Raw genomic sequence first — 20,612 nt, 5'->3', positions numbered from 1 at the left:
GGGTAACGCAGAGGAGTAGTGAAAATGGAGCTCCACCCCAGAGCACCCAATTTGCACTGAAAGATGTTAACAAAAAAAATTCAGGGTAGCCCTTCACTGGCTAAAAAATTAAATCTTGGAAGAGCTTGCTCTACGTGTGAGTAGGATCACCAAGCCCACAAGAGTTTTACACAAAACAGAATTGACTGTGAGCAAAAAAGAGATAGTCCTGTATCCTTAATTCTAAAAGCCAGCATTTCTCTGTCTGAGTAACTTTACAGAATTCCCCAGACAGCATTGAGTGTTTCCTAGCAATTAGGTGAAATTGTGCTGCTCTCTTTAAGAGTAATATTGGTTTGGGCTTATCAATGGGTCCTTTGGGCCTTTGAGTAGTTTCCTTAAAGCCAAAATTTGGATTAAGGATCTCTAATGGGATATACTGTACATTATTTAGTGCCTTTTCTGGAGTTTGACTGCATGTCCCCAAGAGTGGTTCATAAAATATCCTTAGATTTGCTTTCGTTGTTTATTTATGTCCATTTTTCTGTTTGGCATTTTAGGGGAGATGCAATAGCAAAGCTAGCAAAGAAAGTTTGGGAATCTCTGTTCTAGGTCCTATAGGCTGTGTATCTGTGTTATAAATGTTTGCATTGCAATTTAATATATTTACTGACCCCTCACATCCTGGACACAAATTGTTTCAACTCCTACCCTCAAAACGTCGCTACAGAGCACTGCACACCAAGACAACTAGACACAAGAACAGTTTTTCCCCGAACGCCATCACTCTACTAAACAAATAATTCCCTCAGCACTGTCAGACTTTCTACTAAATCTGCACTTCTATTCTACTAGTTTTTCTCATCATTCCTATCACCCATTTCCTCCCATGTTGACTGTATGACTGTAACTTGTTGCGTATATCCTAAGATTTTTATTAATATTGCTTCTTCATTGCTTATTTGACCCCTATGACAATCATTAAGTGTTGTACCACATGATTCTTGACAAATGTATATTTTATTTTATGTACGTTGAGAGCATATGCACCAAGACAAATTCCTTGTGTGTCCAATCACACTTGGCCAATAAAAATTCTATTCTATTCTATTCTATTCTATTCTAATCATATTTTTATGGGTGCACATTTACAGTTGTCTAGCTGAGATGCACATTTGGTCAGAAAGATGTAATATTCATTTTTAAAATATATACTTAAATGTATCAGACTAACTTCCTTAACCTCTTCCCATCCACATGTCTGGGATGTGTTTCTAATGTCATGCTTTTGACCCAAAAAAGCAAAATTCAAAAGGAAACATTTAGAAAGTCTTCTTGTTGTTTTCTTTTTCATTTATACAAAACCAGGAGCACCATGAAAAACCATTTCTTGCCAAACATTTTTTTTAATTCATACAACTTTCCCAATATCAGTAGGTAGAATTATATTCTTCTAAAAATATAAGTAAAAACAAATATAGCTAATAATATTTTGGAACATAAATGACTGCAGACTAATTCATTGGAAATTACAATAATCATTTGAACCATGTTAAATCTTTGATGCTTTCCAGATCAGTCTCTCTACAACTAAGAAAGCTGTATGCTGATAGAAATGATATAGAGATAGGGGGGAGAGAGAGGGAGAAAGATTTGATTTCCTTGACACTGGTGCAATGTAAAGGATTTTATGAGGACACAGAACAAATCATCTCTTGGCAGAAGAAACTGATTGCATCTAGAGATGCATTTAATATCAGCATCCTGAATCAAACTCTTGCAGTTCTTTCTTATCAGACGATCAAAACAATCCCCTTCCTTCAAAACTGAAGCAGATGAGTCCTCTTTAAAGGATTAGAGTTAGACCTTAATTCCCAAATCCAAAGGTCAAAGTGCTTAGCATCTGAAGAGCGTCTCAATTTTCAAATGTAAACACTGAAATCAGCTTCTCACTCAGCGGCAGGGAGTCTTCTTCTTAATTTGGTGGGTGGATGAGAAGAGGTTTAGCTGCCTTCAGAACATCCAGATCAGGGTCTAGGGAGCGGCCAAGGCCTTCCAAAACCATGATGGCAAAAACAACACAGGCGAAGTTGCTTTCCAGCTTTACCTGAAAGCACAAAGATAATAAACAGGTGGAGGAAAATTATTTGTTATAAATAAAAATTACATTCACTTTTTCAGAATGCTTTTTTTAAAAAAAAAATTACAACAGAAATAAAAATAAATACATTAATTTGTAGCTAACTTTCTGGAGGAACTGGTAGAGAAGACTGCAAATAGTGATTAGATTTTAGTAACTTTTCATAGATGCAAACAGGTTAACAGGTTCCCAAGTATCCAGACTGCAATGACATGACTATGGGAAGGTGGCAGGGGTGTCAAACTTGCAGCATCAGGCAACAATTTCCGGTCACAACTCAAAGTGTTGGTAATGACCTATAAAGCCCTACATGGCATCGGACCAGAATACCTACGAGACCGCCTTCTGCCACACAAATCCCAGCATCCGATTAGGTCCCACAGAATTGGCCTTCTCCGGGTCCCGTCAACTAAACAATGTCGGTTGGTGGGGGCCAGGGGAAGAGCCTTGTCTGTGGCAGCCCCGGCCCTCTGGAATCAACTCCCTCCAGAGATTTGAACAGCCCCCACCCTCCTTGCCTTCCGTAAAATGATGAAGACTCACCTCTGTCGCCAGGCGTGGGGATGATTACCTCCCCCCTTCGTTGTTTTTCTGACTTCTTTAGTATGATTATTTGGGTTGAGTGTGTACGAGTGCGCAGTTGTGATTTTATGATATTGATTATGTTATATTAATGTTTTTTAATTGACTTTTTAAATTTTAATATTAGATTTGTAATGTATTGTACTATTGCTGTGTTATGAGCCGCCCCGAGTCCTCGGAGAGGGGCGGCATACAAATTTAATAAATTATTATTAACATATCATGATTTTTTAAAAACCAGGCGTGGGTGTGGCCAGGATATGACATATCCGGCCACATCCCTACTGTATACTGACATTTTATGTCAGTCACAAGTGCTTTATGGCCCCTAAAGCACTCTTTTCCAGACCCTCATAGCTTTGAACAGTCATTAAATGACCAGTAATAACTTGAAGACTGCCTTTATTGACTATTTTCAAAAGTTATATTTTTTTGGTACTTTTGAGATTTTGAACTACAACATCCAGAAAAGATGGATATGTAGTGCTTTCCATATGAGAACTGCACATCCTGCTTGCTACAAGGCTTTAACCTAATGTGAAAAAGTTCTTATATGTCAATGATCTCACCTGATGGGTCATAAGTAACTTGAAAACACTGGACAATAAGCTTCCAATTTGAAACTGTAATCGAAAAAAATAAAAATACAACTCAATTAATCAGGGCACCATAACAAGGAATCATCACCAATTCAAATATAGCTTAGAATCGTGACAAGGACTGGACAACATATTTTTAACTTTATTGAAGTGTGCTTAGATTAAGTAATTTATGTCAGTTGGAGAGCCAAGTAAGGCTTTCTGCATTATTCTGAACAACTGAACTCAATTGCCAGAGCAGGGCCCAAAATAAGCCTGATTTATCTGCAGAGATGGGAGGAGAGTGCTAAGCTTGCCCCATTAAATGCCCCTACTCAAATGCAAAGAAGAAGAAGGAGAAGGAGGAGGAGGAGGAAGAGGAGGGGAGGAAGAGGAGGAGGGGATATGAAAAATTGTTGGGCAAGAGATGGAAATGAAATCAAATTAAACATAAAGCCCTTCATGGCATCGGACCAGAATATCTCCAGGACCGCCTTCTGCCGCACTAATCCCAGTGACCAGTTAGGTCCCAGAGTTGGTCTTCCCCAAGTCCCAGTTAAGTCCCGTCGAGTAAACAATGTCGTCTTCCAGGGGAAGAGCCTTCTCTGTGGCGGCCCCGACCCTCTGGAACCAGCTCCCCCCGGAGATTAGGATTGCCCCCACCCTCCTTGCCTTTCATAAACTCCTTAAAACCCACCTCTGCCGTCAGGCATGGGGGAATTGAGACATCTCCCCCAGGCCTATATAGTTTATGCATGGTATATAGTTTATGCATGGTATGTCTTGCTTTTTAAATAAGGGGGTTTTAGATATTTTTAAATATTAGATTTGTTATTGTACATTGTTTTTATTATTGCTGTGAGCCGTCCCAAGTCTACGGAGAGGGGTGGCATACAAATCTAATGAATAATAATAATAATAATAATAATAATAATAATAATAATAATAATAATAACAACAACAACAACAACAACTAACCCTAGGTAAAATGAGGATAGGGATTGGCATACAAATCCAATAGATAGATAGATAGATAGATAGATAGATAGATAGATAGATAGATAGAGAGAGAGAGAGATAGAGAGAGAGAGAGAGAGAGAGAGAGAGAGAGAGAGACAGAGAGAGAGAGAGAGAGAGAGAGAGAGAGAGAGAGATAAAGCCATCTCAGCTTATCTCTGGTTCCTTGAGAAGCCCAAGTCCAATTATAGATCTGGAGGGACTTTCAGAATCTCAAAAAGAATGGAGCTAATTAATTTATGGGAAATATTCCATAAGAAAGGTGCCACAGCAGAAAAGGCCTAAGAATCATCAAATATACTGTAGGTTTCTAGCTGGTTGTACCCACAGCATGCCTTGAACGGGTCCAAAGACGGGCTACAAGAATGGTGGAAGGTCTTAAGTATAAAACGTATCAGGAAAGACTTAATGAACTCAATCTGTATAGTCTGGAGGACAGAAGGAAAAGGGGGACATGATCGAAACATTTAAATATATTAAAGGGTTAAATAAGGTCCAGGAGGGAAGTGTTTTTAAAAGGAAAGTGAACACAAGAACAAGGGGACACAATCTGAGGTTAGTTGGAGGAAAGATCAGAAGCAACATGAGAAAATATTATTTTACTGAAAGAGTAGTAGATAGATCCTTGGAACAAACTTCCAGCAGACGTGGTAGATAAATCCACAGTAACTGAATTTAAACATGCCTGGGATAAACATATATCCATCCTAAGATAAAATACAGAAAATAGTATAAGGGCAGACTAGATGGACCATGAGGTCTTTTTCTGCCGTCAGACTTCTATGTTTCTATGTTTCTCTGCCATATGTAATGGGGCAGGGCCATGCACTGTGCTCAGAGATACATTCAACAAAAGACCACACTGAAATAGACAGCTGACCTTCTCCAGGGCAACAGCATTGTTTCTGGCTCTTGTCACCAATTCTGCCATGTCAGCCTTGAATTTCTCCACATCTTTGCACTGGTTAGCTCTGGCGTGATGAAGAATCAATTCAGCCACTTTTCCCCCCTATGGAATAAAGCAGCGGATTCAAGGCATGAGGTTTGCTAAGTAAAACTCACCCCTTTCAAGGAATTTCTCCCCCAGCCCTTGCTGCTCTGCAATATTTGCTTTTATTGACATCTCCCATCCTGGATATAAACTGTTTCAACTCCTACCCTCAAAACGTGGCTACAGAGCACTGCACACCAAGACAACTACACACAAGGACAGTTTTCCCCCCGAACGCCATCACTCTGCTAAACAAATAGTTCCCTCAACCAGTGTTCCCTCTAATTTTTTTTGGGGGTGGGCGGAAAAGTATAGTGTCTGAGCGGCAGTCCCTTCGGGACTGGGCGGCACAGGAATAAATAAATAAACAAACAAACAAACAAATAAAAAGCCCACCCTGTTTTGCCTCAGAGAATTTCAAAATAAAATACTGTACTGTGTGTCTATAACAGTGAGCTCATAATAGGGCAACTCTATCAATATCAAAATGCCACTTAAATAGTTGAGCTAGTTTCAAACTAGATTTTGATTTTCTTTCTCTCTTCCTCACTCCCATTCTTTTTCTTTCTCTTTTCCTTCCTCTCTTTTTTCTATCTGTTTCTCTCTCTTCCTCTCTTCCTCTCTCCTTCCCTCTCACTCTTTCCCTCTCGGCTTCTGGGCAGGTTTGGAAAACTGAGTTGATGATGATTTTTAAGTGAGCGATTGCTCACTGCTCAGCTTAGAGGGAACTATGCCCTCAACACTATCAAACTATTTACTAAGTTTGCACTAATATTTCTACTAGTTTTTTCTCATCATTCCTATCACCCATTTCCTCCCACTTAGGACTGTATGACTGTAACTTCTTGCTTGTATTCTTCAGATTTTTATTACTATCGATCGTTTCTTCACTGCTTATTTGACCCCATGACAATTATTGTTGTACCTCATGATTCTTGACAAATGTATATTTTTATTTATGTACACTGAGAGCATATGCACCAAAGACAAATTCCTTGTGTGTCCAATCACACTTGGCCAATAAAGAATTCTATTCTAATGTATTCTATTCTATTCTTGGAGTTCTTATTCCAACACAGTCAAGATTAAAATATAACAGGCCAAGTAGAGTGGAAGAAGCTTCTTGGATGAGAAGCGAAACACCTTTGAAGAAAAACCAGAAAGTCCAATTGCCTCTTGAAAAAAGCACCTTTAGAAGCTAAGGAGTTTTGGTTCAAACATACCATAGCTACCCCTCTTTTTTTTAAACCATGCATTAAATCCTGACCCAAAACTCATGATTTCTAATTCTAGTTAAATGATTTCTAGTTAGTTTAACCATAATTAATCCTTATTCAAATACTTGAATACATTCAAATATATTCACAATCGAGCATTTGTTTGCTCGATTTTCATGAGAATGTCGTGGAAATCTAACCAATAATTCTGGAATTCAGGATTTATCATATGCAAACCCTGCAAAATATAACATATTCAAAAACCTGTATCTCAATGCAACATGTGAACCTTGTCTCTAATTCAATATAATAGACTTTTAATGAGGTACAACAGTGGGTGAGTACAAGTGCACTACAGTGTCTTCTCTCCCCTGTCCTATTGCTCTCCTATATGTTGTGGTTAGCTCTGGCCCAGCTCCTGCATCAAGGACTGTGGATGTGGGGGAGACATCCACATGCTGCAGGCCTGTTTTGCCCCCGGTGGAATCTGCTGATGAAGGCTCCTTTGACCAAGAAGACATGAGAGGAGGAGGGGAGGGACAGGGAGGAGGAGAGTGTGGCAGCTCAGAAGGAGATAAATTATCTAGCTCCTCCTTGGATTCAGAACAAGAGTTAATGATACAGCCACGCATGCGGAGAGCGATGCATAGGCAGCAACAACAACTGAGAGATTATTATCAAAGAAAATGAGGCCACCTGTGGTTGAGTGGGGCTGTGGTAATTAGGGAGGCTGCCATAAATAGCAGCCTGTGGGTTTGGCCATTGTGGAGGATTATCTGATCGTTGTGTTTCGTGACTGCTTTACTGACTTTGACCTTTTGTGTGCTGATTTTCCCACGCTTTGAAACTAAACCAGAGCAAAGTGTGTTTCACTTTGTGAAAGAAGAAGGACTGTGAATTTCCTCACAGCTGCAAGCTAAGTATCACAGAACTGATAAGGGACTTGTACAAATTACCAGTTTGTTTGGAGACGAGTGCTCTTTGCTATACAAAAAGAGGGCTTAGTTTAAGTGAATTTTCATTATAAAGAACATTGTTTTGAATTTCCAAACGTGTATGTGTCTGAAATTTGTACCTGTGAATTTTTGGGAGGAGTCTACTAGAGCAGTGTTTTTCAACCAGTGTGCCGTGGCACACTAGTGTGCCGTGAGACATGGTCAGGTGTGCCGCGAAGCTCAGAGAAAAAGAAAACAAGAGAGAGAGAAAGAAAACAAGAGAGAAAGCAAGAGAAAGAAAGCAAGAGAGAGAGAAAGAAAGAAAAAGAGAGAGAAAGCAAGCAAGAGAGAGAAAGAGAGGGAGGGAAGGTGGGAGAAAGACAGAGGGAGGTAGTGAGGGAGAGAGAATGAGCAAAAAAGAGGAAAGAAGGAAGAAAGAAAGAGGGATGGAGAGAAAAAAGAGGGAGAGAAAGAGGGAGGGAGGGAGAAATACAGCGAAAGGAAGAGAGAATTTTTTTGTCCAAGCTTTTTTTAGCCGCCCCCCCCTCAATGTGCCCCACTGTACTAGAGAGCCCAACAGAACACTATATCTCCTATACCTTTCTTCTATTCCTATATCTCTTCTTCTATTCTTTCATTGATATGTTTTATTCCTATATCTTCTATTCTTTCTTAGATATATTTTACTATGAGTATATCCTCTATAACCTTCATTATGTATTTTACTGTGTGTATACCCACTAAAACCCTCATTGTGTATTGGACAAAATAAATCAATCAATAAAATAAAATAAATAATGAAAAGCATGCTGTATTTTTCAAAGAGTAGATATTTTCTTCTGAAGTTTCCAAACTTTGTAAGACACAAGCCTAAACTCAGGACTCACCTGCCCTAATACAACCGCAGTGAACACTGCGCGGAAATTATCCAGATCTGCACTCTGCAACTCAGCCACAATCCCTGCATCCAGAAGCACTAGTCGGAGTGGTGAGTGAGAAGGTTGTAATTCTACAACCAGTGTATCCAACAGATCCACGATGACTGCCTCATTGCTAGGATGGTCATCAAAGTGTTCTGCTCCCTGGACCAGGATATTTCCAGGATGCAGATCAGCATGGACAAAGTTATCAACAAACACCTGAATGGTTGAAAAAATACAGCTTATTAAAAAAAATAGTTATAACTTCTCATGGCAAGTAAATAATATTAAGTAGCTATTATCTAGCACAGAATCAGTTTGAAACAGCCTCCATTGTTTCAATGGGGGAGGGGCGTTCGCCTGGTGCACCAGTTGCGGCCCTATCTGGACCGGGACTCACTGCTCACAGTCACTCATGCCCTCATCACCTCGAGGTTCAACTACTGTAATGCTCTCTACATGGGGCTACCTTTGAAAAGTGTTCGGAAACTTCAGATCGTGCAGAATGCAGCTGCGAGAGCAATCATGGGCTTCCCAAGGTATGCCCATGTTACACCAGCACTCCGCAGTCTGCATTGGTTGCCGATCAATTTCCGGTCACAATTCAAAGTGTTGGTTATGACCTATAAAGCCTTTCATGGCATCAGACCAGAATATCTCCGGGACCGCCTTCTGCCGCACGAATCCCAGTGACCGGTTAGGTCCCACAGAGTTGGCCTTCTCCGGGTCCCGTCGACCAAGCAATGTCATTTGGCGGGACCCAGAAGAAGAGCCTTCTCTGTGGCGGCCCCGACCCTCTGGAACCAGCTCCCCCCAGATATCAGTTGCCCCCACCCTCCTTGCCTTTCGCAAGCTCCTTAAAACCCACCTCTGTCGTCAGGCATGGGGGAATTGAAATTTCCCTTCCCCCTGGGCTTATAGAATTTATACATGGTATGCTTATATGTATGAGTGGTTCTTTAAATTGGGGTTTTTTAGATTGTTTTAATATTAGATTTATTTACATTGTCTTTTTATATTGTTGTTAGCCACCCCGAGTCTTCGGAGAGGGGCGGCATACACATCTAATAAATACAAATACAAATACACTGAGTGCTGGGGGGTTTTTAGTTGAATGAGTCCCCTCTTAAGGATTTTTGCTAAATATTTAATGTATTTAAGCAAATTTCTTTTAAAAATATTTTAATTGATTTTTACCAACAACAATAAAACATACACACAACATATAACAATGTGCTCAGTGTTCTAAGTGCCTGCCACCTGACAACATTCATACCAAAATGGGGGCGTATTTTGTATATATGTTTTAACTCAAGAGTAGTAAATCTATTTACATATTATAAAGTGATTCTAATTCATTCTTTATACCTTGCTCTCAAATTCTACTGACCACATGTCCTCTTACCTTGTCCCATCGTCCCATCAGTTCCCGCAGATCAGTTTCATTGGCCGAATTCATCCTCTTATCCATAATCTCAAATTGAATGTGATCCACCATGTACCAATACCAATTTTGTATTGTCCATTTTGTCGCATCCTTCCAGCCTAGGACTATTACCGCCTGAGCCCTTTCTATCACTGCTTCTTTTATTCCTCTAAATTCTCCCATCTCATTCCATTTGACTAATATCACTATTTCCTTTGTAATCATGGATCGTATGTTTAGCATCCTATTAGAGTTCTCTTGCACTTCTTTCCAAAGGTTCTGCAGGGAGTGTTTATGCATATGTTTTGGGAATGCCCGGTAGTGCAGTGGGCTGTTTCTTTAGGAAGGTTCTTCCATGGAGTGTTTTCCGCATCAAATTACAGTACTGCTTTCTCATTCCAGCTCCAAGACAAGATATATCATATCTGGTCTGCACTTGCCAGCAATTTTAAGAGAAGAATTCATTATGCGGTATAATGTATTCAGATTGCATCATTGGGAGGATTTGATTTTAAAAATAATAATACACTGTATGACTTGATTACAATATAAGCTAAATTGAAAAAAAAAAGTGGCCAAGCTCAACTTAAAAAATGTTCTCTTACCATCTTTAGAAGCATATCCATTCCCATCTTGGCTATTTTTTTCCTTAGTTCCAGGTTGGTTTCTGTGTGCAGATATTGGGATATGGGTTTGCTCTCCTTAAACAAAGATCAGGAAAATCAGGAAAAACAATACACGCTTGCCAACAAATTTTTAAAGAACATGCTCTATCTATCTATCTATCTATCTATCTATCTATCTATCTATCTATCTATTTATTGGATTTGAATGCCGCCCCTCTCCGTAGACTCGGGGCGGCTAATAACAGTAATAAAAACAGCATATAACAATCCAATATTAAAACAGATAAAAACCCTTATTATAAAACCAAACATACATACAAACATACCATGCATAAAATTGTAAATGCCTAGGGGGAAAAAGTATCTCAGTTCCCCCATGCCTGGTGGCAGAGGTGGGTTTTAAGAAGCTTACGAAAGGCAAGGAGGGTGGGGGCAATTCTAATCTCTGGGGGGAGTTGGTTCCAGAGGGCCGGGGCCGCCACAGAGAAGGCTCTTCCCCTGGGTCCTGCCAAACGACATCGTTTAGTTGATGGTACCCAGAGAAGGCCCACTTTGTGGGACCTAACTGGTTACTGGGATTCGTGCAGCAGAAGGCGGTCCCTGAGATAATCTGGTCCGGTGCCATGAAGGGCTTTATATGATGCAACATGGGCTCTAACACTCTCATCTAGTATAAATATCATTTACTACAGGCAGCAGTCTTCTCCATCGAAATATAAGTCATTAATTGTCAGCACTGCAAAGATGCTGCCTCTCAGCATTAGAAATATACAGTCATAATGGTTTTCATTTTCATGGCGGAAACACACTAGCCTTTAAAACAGTGGTTCTCTACCTGGGGGTCAGGACCCCTTTGGGGGTTGAATGGCCGTTTCACAGGGATCGCCTAAGACCAGGGGAAAAGACAAATTTCCCATGGTGTTAGGAACTAAAGCTTCTATTCTGGCGTTTTGGACATATTTTTACAATCTGACCAATCAGGGGTTAACAATTGGAGGTGTCCCTCTGACCTTCCTGACAATCAGCTTAAAGCTCTGTTGGGAGAATTGGCGCTAGACTTATGGTTGGGGGTCACCACAGCACAAGGAACTCTAAGGGGTTGCGGCATTAGAAAGGTTGAGAACCACTGCTTTAAAAGCTTAAGAACCTTTAATGAATGCAGTTCTCTTATAGATCTACTTCTGCAGAAGTGTTTTTCTTTCATGTGACCTCTAATCTTGTGATCCTCTATCAAGAAGCTAAACAATTATTTATTTCGTCCTGAGTAACAGACACCCAACCCCCAAATCACACATAATGAAAAATCTCTATAAACCAAGAATATACCAATGTCTGTGAAGATTCCCAATCACCCAAATCATGGTTGTCCCAAACCTGCTTTTTCCCCAAAAGGAAACTGCACTTTCCTGGTTGTTTCCTTTGAAAATGTTTTGCTTCTCTTCCAATAAAGCTGCTTCAATTCTTCAGAAGAAGCTTCTGGATTGAGAAGCTGCACATTTTCAAAAAAAAACAACAACCCATCAAGGAAGTCAAATTGCCTTTTTGCTGGGAGGAAAAAATATTTGGACCAAGGATGTACCCTTTGAGGCCAAAGATACATTGCTTCCCTCAAAAGCTTACATCCAATATTGTTTTTTCTTTGAAAAAGTTGCCACTGAATAGCTATCAAAGTGACAGAGGATAAAATATTAAATGGGAAATAATATTCATATTTAATTAAACTAAATTTAAATTAAATATTTTCTCTGTCCTTTTTATCATTTTACTGTTATTTTTCTGGCTTTGGCTCTCTTTCTTTAATTTTTATTTTTGTAATAGTCTCCAGCTTAGACAGACCTTCCATCAAAGCTGGATGCAGATATAGCTAAAACATTTAATCAGCACTCTTGTATTTAAATAGAGGGAAGTTATTTAAGTTTTCTTCAACTTTCTGCAATCTTGCCAAACTTTCCCTCATTAGGCAGGTAACAAAATTTTGGAGGGAGGGAAGTGAGAATCCATTGATACCAATGCAATGGTTTCTTGACTCAGAAGATTAACAGTTTCTAACTATTAGTTAACATATATTTTTGTTAACTGACAGAGATTGGAAAGTTGTCAACCAAAGTGGAAATTACAGGTATTGCGGAATCACAACTCCCACCAACTCTTTTAGACTGGATAGAGGCCTTTCCTTGCTTCCTCTAACCACTCTTCTTACCTCAAAAGTTTCCACTAAGACATTTTTTGTCACAAATGGGTGAAGAGGAAGGGGAAACCTCACATAATCTGTACCCTTGAAATTCAGATGGAAGTGTTCTAGGTTTTTCGCTTCGTAGCGCAAGTCAATCTAAAAGAAATGAAGAAAAAAGATTGTTGTAATCATAGATTTTAAGCACTGGAATTTGGAAATAAGATATTGCTATTCTTATTACACTAATATAACCATAACCAAATCTTCATTTAGCCATAAAACTATGCAGGAACTGTGGGCCAATGTTACTTAATAGACTAACCTTCTTTAGAATATTGTTGGCTTTCATACATAATAAAAAAAACAAAATCAATAAAAGAAATAATATTATGAACAAGTATTCTCTTGTGCTACCATCAGTAATAATATGGATGAGAAAGCTGAATTATCTTACAGATGGCTGAACAGAATGCATCTTGGCAAAAGGTTACACCTGGAATAAATTAGCTGGATTCTTTCCATCTATAGCACAACAAAAATGACTCAATATACAGCATGATGTCACGACAAAAATAATCTGCCTTGTTGTGAGACATCAGGATTGCAAGTGTCAAATTGTCCAAATGTCTTCCCTGCTCCTTCCTAGAGACATTTATAGTTGTTTTTAGTTTCACAAAACACAAGCAATGTTTGATCATAGTTTCTCACTGAAATTTTAATAAATATTGTTTAAAAATATGACAAGGAAAGTTTAAAACACAACTACATGAAATAAAATATTGAGTAAGAAAATCAGCCTGGAAGAAGGCCAAATTTGTATGTATGTATGTATGTATGTATGTATGTATGTATGTATGTATGTATGTATTTATTTATTTATTTATTTATTTATTTATTTATTTATTTACTATTGAAAACTATTGATGGAAAGAACAGTCAAATTGATGCTATGCAAGGTACTGGTTGAAGGGGAAGATGCAGAAAACCAAAATTAAGGAGCACAGAGATTGGAATACCAAACATTAAATTCTTCTAAAACTTTATAGGCCCTACTTATTTTTACAAATATTAATCCTATGTCAGTTGGAATAATATGAAATGAAATTCCACAAATTGAAGGCTATGAAGGATAAATAATTCTTCACTTAGAGCAGTGTTTTTCTCAACTTCAGAAACTTTAACACCGGTTATAATGCACATACCTTAAAGTTCTTGAAAATGAGAAACACTGGCCTAGAGCAAGAGTGTCTGGATTTCTTCAAGGGCTGGATTAGCATTGTAACAATGTCGTCTGGTGACACCCAGGGGAAGAGCCTTCTCTGTGGTGGCTCCGACCCTCTGGAACCAGCTCCCCCCAGAGATTAGGATTGCCCCCACCCTCCTTGCCTTTCGGAAACTCCTTAAAACCCACTTCTGCCGTCAGGCATGGGGGAATTGAAACATCTCCGCCTTGCCCATGTAGTTTCTGTGTATGATGCAGCTGCGAGAGCAATCATGGGCTTTCCCAAATATGCGCATGTCACACCAACACTCCGCAGCCTGCATTGGTTGCCGATCAGTTTCCGGTCACAATTCAAAGTGTTGGTTATGACATATAAAGCCCTTCATGGCACCGGACCAGATTACCTCAGGGACCGCCTTCTGCTGCACGAATCCCAGCGACCAGTTAGGTCCCACAGAGTGGGTCTTCTCCGGGTCCCGTCAACCAAACAATATCGTTTGGCAAGACCCAGGGGAAGAGCCTTCTCTGTGGCAGCCCCGGCCCTCTGGAACCAACTCCCCCCAGAGATTAGAATTGCCCCCACCCTCCTTGCCTTTAGTAAGCTGCTTAAAACCCACCTCTGCCGCCAGGCATGGAGAATTGAGATACACTCTCCCCCTAGGCCTTTAAAATTTTTTGCATGGTATGTCTGTATGTATGATTAGTTTTTATATAATGGGTTTTAACTGTTTTTTAGTATTGGATTATACTGTTTTGTTACTGTTGTTAGCCGCCCCGAGTCTGCGGAGAGGGGCGGCATACAAATCCAATAAATAATAATAATAATAATAATAATAATAATAATAATAATAATAATAACGATGATGATGATGATGATGATGATTCGATTATGTGCTTGTTTTTTATATATTGTGGTTTCTTTTGGATTTTTTAACCTAAAACTGTAATTTAGATTGCTAAATATTAGATTTGTTACTATGTATTGTTTTTTACCATTGTTGTGAGCCGCCCTGAGTCTACGGAGAGGGGCGGCATATAAATCCAATAAATCTAATCTAATCTAATTGTAGTCTTTCTCCATAGGCTGACTAGGTGGAGGAGATGGAACGGATGCTTCCTGCTGCACCCTGCCTGCCAAAACAGGGCATGGGAGGGCAGCATGCACTCTCCCAGGTCCCTATTTTGGTGCAGGCTGGTCCTTTGCTATTTCCAGGCTGTTCCTGCAGCCCAGATTTAAGCATCCCGCTCTTAACTTTGACACCCCTAGCCTAGAGAGGCATGAATACAGAAAACAAAATAACAAAACAAGACTATAAGCAATAAGTTCAAGGCAAACTGTTTCTACCTGCTGAATCATGAGCTTCTCAAACTCTTCCACAATCTCAGTCACACTGAGCCACCTAATTCCAGGGAAAAGCTCAAGAAACCGACTGCCAATTTTCATGAGAAATAAATCCATCTGGACCTGCTGGACTAATCCAGGATGCAGCACCTAAGCAAGACAAAAGACAAACAATCTCTTATGAACAAACACCCACTCGGTTTCAACAATTCAGGTATTGTGATGATATAGTCCATACTTCCATGTTATTATTTATTGTATGGGAATATAATTGCAATACTGCCTGGAAGCTACTCTGTTCTTACAAATTCTAGTCTTTATTATCCCTGGGACAAAGTTTCTCACCCTTGACAATTTGAAGATGACTGGACATCCAACTCCAAGAATTCCCCAGCCAATTGAAGGTTGAAAAACATTGCTCTGAACCATTGAAATAGATTTATAATTTTAAAATGAACTAAAAACTCGTTGTAAAGCCAGCTCTGAATAAACTGGGAAGCTTCCCAGCTCTGAATAAACTGGGGAAATTGTAAGAATATTTGATTTAAAATCAACACCGTTATCAATGCTCACAAAGTTTTTAGAATAAAACCACCTACACAAATACAGTTACTTGGCTGGCTAGGCATTCAGAAAACAGTAAAAAAAAACCACCGTTGTTGGAGTGATCAAATTTGGAGAAAACAGTGAAACATACCAAAGGAACAAATATATTCTTTCTGTTCCCCAGCCATCTTGTCCTTTTACCCATATGCATGTTTAATTGATCCATAAGTCTAAATGCTATTGCTGTTACTATTACTATTATACTGGGATAATAAACTAAAGTTTTATTCCTATCACAACAATTGATCTGGGCATATAAACTCCTAAATTCGACAGAACAGAGTTCTGAGTATAGACACATAGTAAAATCATAACGTATTTTGAGATATGTATTTGAAATTGCACCATTCCCTAAATACATTATTACGGTTCTAAACGTGTAACATTTTACTTACAGGCATATTATATATTCAGGAAAGCTCAAAAGTATCTGTGATTCATGATGGAAAAAATAATGATAGTCAAGGAACAAGTTACAACAGTTCTGTACAAGTTTATGTTAACATTAGTCCACATATATTCAATGAAACTTACTCCTTGGTTTTGCCTATATGTAATCCACAAACATTTTATGGAATTTTAATGTTTGCTTTAAATGCTTACAGCTTATTTTAAAAGTAGCAGTAAAATTCAGCCATTTTCCTTTGAGTAACCCAGTGATATGAACACATCCATGTAGTTTTCCTGGTAACAAATGTGTTGCCAATTGCCATTTCTGGAGACATTCCAATCCAATATTACTTTGGGATCATGTGTGATAGCCCCACCAACAGTGAAGAGCTACAAAAATTTTTACTACCACACTGTAGCCATGGCTTATTTTGTGGGTGTGGCTTGCCTGCGATATGACCAGGTGGGAGTGGCTTGACAATCATGTGACCAGGGGATGATTTAAAGGTCATATGACTGGCTTAAAGGTGGCCAACTTGATGTCACTCACATCAAGGGTTAGCGTTAGGGTGCCTGGCCTCTCCTCGCCTCAAAGAGATACAAAATATTTGCTATTACTGAACATCCAATATATACTTTTTAATTCTATGTATATATGCCATATGTGTACATACATATTACACACAGGCACACAAAAATATACATTATCTACTGTATAAACTGTATGTGTATGTACACGCATGCACGTACAGCTCTTCTAAAATTATTCACATTCAATCTCATTTTGTGATAGGAAAAATATACCCAGAGCCCAGAAGGGGGGAAAAAAGAAAAAATTCAAAATTTTTCTACTGGTTCTGCGTACCTGTAGTAGCCCATCACTTCCCACCAACAACTAAACCCCACTAGACACCAAACAGAGCCAGAGCCAATTTAACCCTTCAAGTTCTGCTAAACTAGTTACTACAACTTGCATTTTGGGGTGGGACGGGGGGGATTTTTTAATGCTTTAAATCTGCTTAATCTGCTCTGTTTTTAATAGGAAAGTGAACACAAGAACAAGGGGACACAATCTGAAGTTAGTTGGGGGAAAGATCAAAAGCAACAAGAGAAAATATTATTTTACGGAAAGAGTAGTAGATCCTTGGAACAAACTTCCAGCAGACGTGGTAGATAAATCCACAGTAGCTGAATTTAAACATGCCTGGGATAAACATATATCCATCCTAAAATAAAATACAGAAAATAGTATAAGGGCAGACTAGATGGACCATGAGGTCTTTTTCTGCCGTCAGACTTCTATGTTTCTATGTTTCTAACCAAATCCAATCTATCCATTTTGCTATGTAGGTATGAAAAGTTATGCAGCCATATTACCTTAATGGCTACTGGGAAAATATGGTTCCCCTTGGAAAATAAGGATGGGTTTAAACTTCCAGAGCTGGAATTCTGTACGATGCTTTCATAGAAATCATATTTGTGATGCGGTTGGCGGTCACTTTCCAAAACCTCTTTGTGCTTCCTCCACCAGAACCATCTGAAAAGTCCTTTAAGACCCGAGGTCTTCCAGACCTCCAGAGCAGAATCCAACACGGAAATCTTTGCACGTTCACTCAGCACTGGGTCTCTTAGCATGGAATTGTCCACATAAGCTTTGTAGACTTGAGCCACACACCCAGATCCAATAGGTTCTCTGCTTTCAAACAGGAATATCTTCTCCCACACTTCTCCAAAGGCTTTATCTAAAGAGTGTTTGGTGTAAGCCCACGGGTGAGGAAGCACTCTGATGTGAAGCTTGGAGAACTTGTCACAAAACTCTTCGGAAAAGAGGTCCCGCCTGGTGCTCGCCCACTGCCCCAGTTTGATAAACGTGGGGCCGGAGGACTCTGTAAACTTAAGAAATAGGTGGAGCCAGAAGGCAGCAAAGCTCGGTGAAAAATAAGTAAAAGGATAGAACCAAATCAAAGGGCTAAACTTCAACAACAAGATGAAGCCACGGATAATTACGGAGAAGGCAAATCCAAGATCCCGAAGGAAAGCCACCGAAGAAAGCCTTGCTTGACTAAGAAGACCACCAACGTTGGTGGTGATCACTTGAGTAGCCACACCATCACACCTGGCCTTCCGAGACAGTCCTTCAACCCCCCAGCATACAAACAGGATCTTGGCCACTGCTTGGCATCCAGACCAGGTTTGACTATGGACACGAGCGAATCGAGTCGCCCGCGTTTTCCTCCATTTTCTCACAAAACGCAGAGTTCTCTTCACCGTGAGGATTCTGACGCTGGGAAAGAAGTTCCGTCCAGTCCAGTACCCAAAAACGCTCATCTTTCCCGTGAAAGCGGAGATATTAAGGATCTGGGAAAGAAGAGGGATTCATCTCCTGCTGCTGTAGACTTGGAGCTCTTGCCTCACAGTCAGGAGATTGTGAGTTCGATCCGAGGCAGATGTAGGCTCTCTCGCCTGGCCAGAGGGTTGGACTAGATGACCTGCAAGGTCCCTTCCAACTCTGTAAATCGGTTAATCCTCACAATGGCTTGGTTATAGCGATGTGCCACCACGATTATTGGTAAGATGGGTTTTTGGGGATAGAGGCGGATTGAATTAAGTTTTGGAAACAGGGTCATTCTGTTGAGTATTTTCCAGCTTCAAGAGAATTGTGGCATCTTCCTGGACTTGAGAAAACCATCAGAGAGAAGGTGAAGGTGGATCCCTGAGTTTTTCCAAGAGGCAGGCCGGCCCTCTAACACTGGAAGATTAGAAGAAGCCCTTTTCCCATCTGAGATCCTACAACTTTTGCTGGTAGGTTCATCAGCCCTCGACCCTCCTGCATCCTTTGGATCGCACCCAAGTAGAGCAAGGCAGCTTATTCAGAGATGCAATTGCCTCCAGTGGTTTCGGTAGGGCACGCAACGGAAATCCTAGCCAGCTATCGTGGCTAACGTGAATTGCTCACCTAAGATGCATTTCCCCCCCATCGTTGTTTCCTTTTCGCTTTGCAATAATTGTGCAAAACGCTCCAGGTTTAATCTGTGGCTTCTTTCCGAAGGGAGAAGGGGGGGGGGGGAACACAGTTCATCCCCTACGGTTGCTACCCGGATGGGTTGAGAACGCCGCCCGTGGAAGCTCCGGCATCTTTCAATGGAGCGGGCGTCCCGTCGAATCTGGCGAGGAGGGCAGCTTGGCAGGAAAACAAATGGCCAAAACGTTCCAGTTCCACAGGCTTCCGGGATTCCTCCCCCCTCCCTTCGGGACGGGTGAGGCCCCGCCCCTTAAAGAGACAGTTTCTTCTTTCAGCGACAGTATAAAAGGTTCTTCGAGGTGGGATAAAAGCGCCTTCCTGGCTTGCAATTGGGAAAGATCTAACATTGCAGAAGTCTTAGAACCTGGCAACTTTAAGACTTGTGGACTTCAACTCTCAGAATTCTCCAGCTATCTATGCTGGTGGAAGACAAGGACAAAGAATAAATAAAATAAATAAATAATAAAATAAAATAAAGACTTCTGATCTGGCTGGAGAATTCTGGGAGTTGAAGTCCACAAGTCTTAAAGTTGCCAAGGTTGAGGACCTCTGCTAGAAAAGGTAGAAAGCTTGAGCTTGGCCGAGGGCTTCTCTTTTAAAAAAAAAATCAAATATGTATCAGAACAGAACAGAATAGAATTCTTTATTGGCCAAGTGTGATTGGACACACAAGGAATTTGTCATAGAATAGAGTAGAGTGGAGTGGAGTGGAATAGAGTGGAATGGAATGGAATAGAATAGAATAGAATAGAATAGAATTCTTTATTGGCCAAGTGCAATAGGACCCACAAGGAATTTGTCATAGGATACGATAGGATAGAATAGAATAGAATAGAATAGAATAGAATAGAATTCTTTATTGGCCAAGTGTGATTGGACACACAAGGAATTTGTCATAGAATAGAGAAGAGTGGAGTGGAGTGGAATAGAGTGGAATGGAATAGAATAGAATAGAATAGAATAGAATTGAATTGAATTCTTTATTGGCCAAGTGCGATAGGACCCACAAGGAATTTGTCATAGGATACGATAGAATAGAATAGAATAGAATAGAATAGAATTCTTTATTGGCCAAGTGCGATAGGACCCACAAGGAATTTGTCATAGGATACGATAGAATAGAATAGAATAGAATAGAATTCTTTATTGGCCAAGTGTGATTGGACACACAAGGAATTTGTCATAGAATAGAGTAGAGTGGAGTGGAGTGGAATAGAGTGGAATGGAATAGAATAGAATAGAATAGAATAGAATTCTTTATTGGCCAAGTGCGATAGGACCCACAAGGAATTTGTCATAGGATACGATAGAATAGAATAGAATAGAATAGAATTCTTTATTGGCCAAGTGTGATTGGACACACAAGGAATTTGTCATAGGATACGATAGAATAGAATAGAATAGAATTCTTTATTGGCCAAGTGTGATTGGACACACAAGGAATTT

At 39.9% G+C, this 20,612-nt stretch overlaps 1 protein-coding gene across 1 annotated transcript; it reads right to left on the bottom strand.

Annotated features, from left to right (window-relative positions):
• Positions 1 to 1,300: 1,300 nt before the first annotated feature.
• On the bottom strand, positions 1,301 to 19,394 carry ADCK2 (aarF domain containing kinase 2). Its single transcript, XM_070756328.1, has 8 exons — positions 17,522 to 19,394; positions 15,152 to 15,298; positions 12,612 to 12,740; positions 10,391 to 10,486; positions 8,327 to 8,578; positions 5,177 to 5,305; positions 3,271 to 3,324; positions 1,301 to 2,086 (listed from the first exon to the last, which is right to left on the bottom strand). Exons 1-8 carry the CDS (start codon positions 18,470 to 18,472, stop codon positions 1,955 to 1,957), a joined length of 1,890 nt encoding a protein of 629 aa, XP_070612429.1. The 5' UTR covers positions 18,473 to 19,394; the 3' UTR covers positions 1,301 to 1,954.
• Positions 19,395 to 20,612: the final 1,218 nt, after the last annotated feature.

Source organism: Erythrolamprus reginae, chromosome 6 (genome assembly GCF_031021105.1).
Source record: "Erythrolamprus reginae isolate rEryReg1 chromosome 6, rEryReg1.hap1, whole genome shotgun sequence".
In the NCBI taxonomy this organism is placed as follows: Eukaryota; Metazoa; Chordata; class Lepidosauria; order Squamata; family Dipsadidae; genus Erythrolamprus; species Erythrolamprus reginae.
The sequence above is the reverse complement of the archived record's forward strand: the minus strand, read 5'-3'. Positions and strand labels throughout refer to the sequence as shown.

What these genes read in the sequence shown, in the direction of transcription:
- ADCK2 (XM_070756328.1), bottom strand. Translation starts at nt 18,472, where the DNA reads ATGAGCGTTTTTGGGTACTGGACTGGACGGAACTTCTTTCCCAGCGTC. An exon ending in CTGCGGTTGTATTAGGGCAG is followed by an intron (nt 5,306 to 8,326) that starts GTGAGTCCTGAG and finishes TTTATTCCATAG; the next exon opens with GGGGGAAAAGTGGCTGAATT. An exon ending in ATGCTGTTGCCCTGGAGAAG is followed by an intron (nt 3,325 to 5,176) that starts GTCAGCTGTCTA and finishes TTTCGATTACAG; the next exon opens with TTTCAAATTGGAAGCTTATT.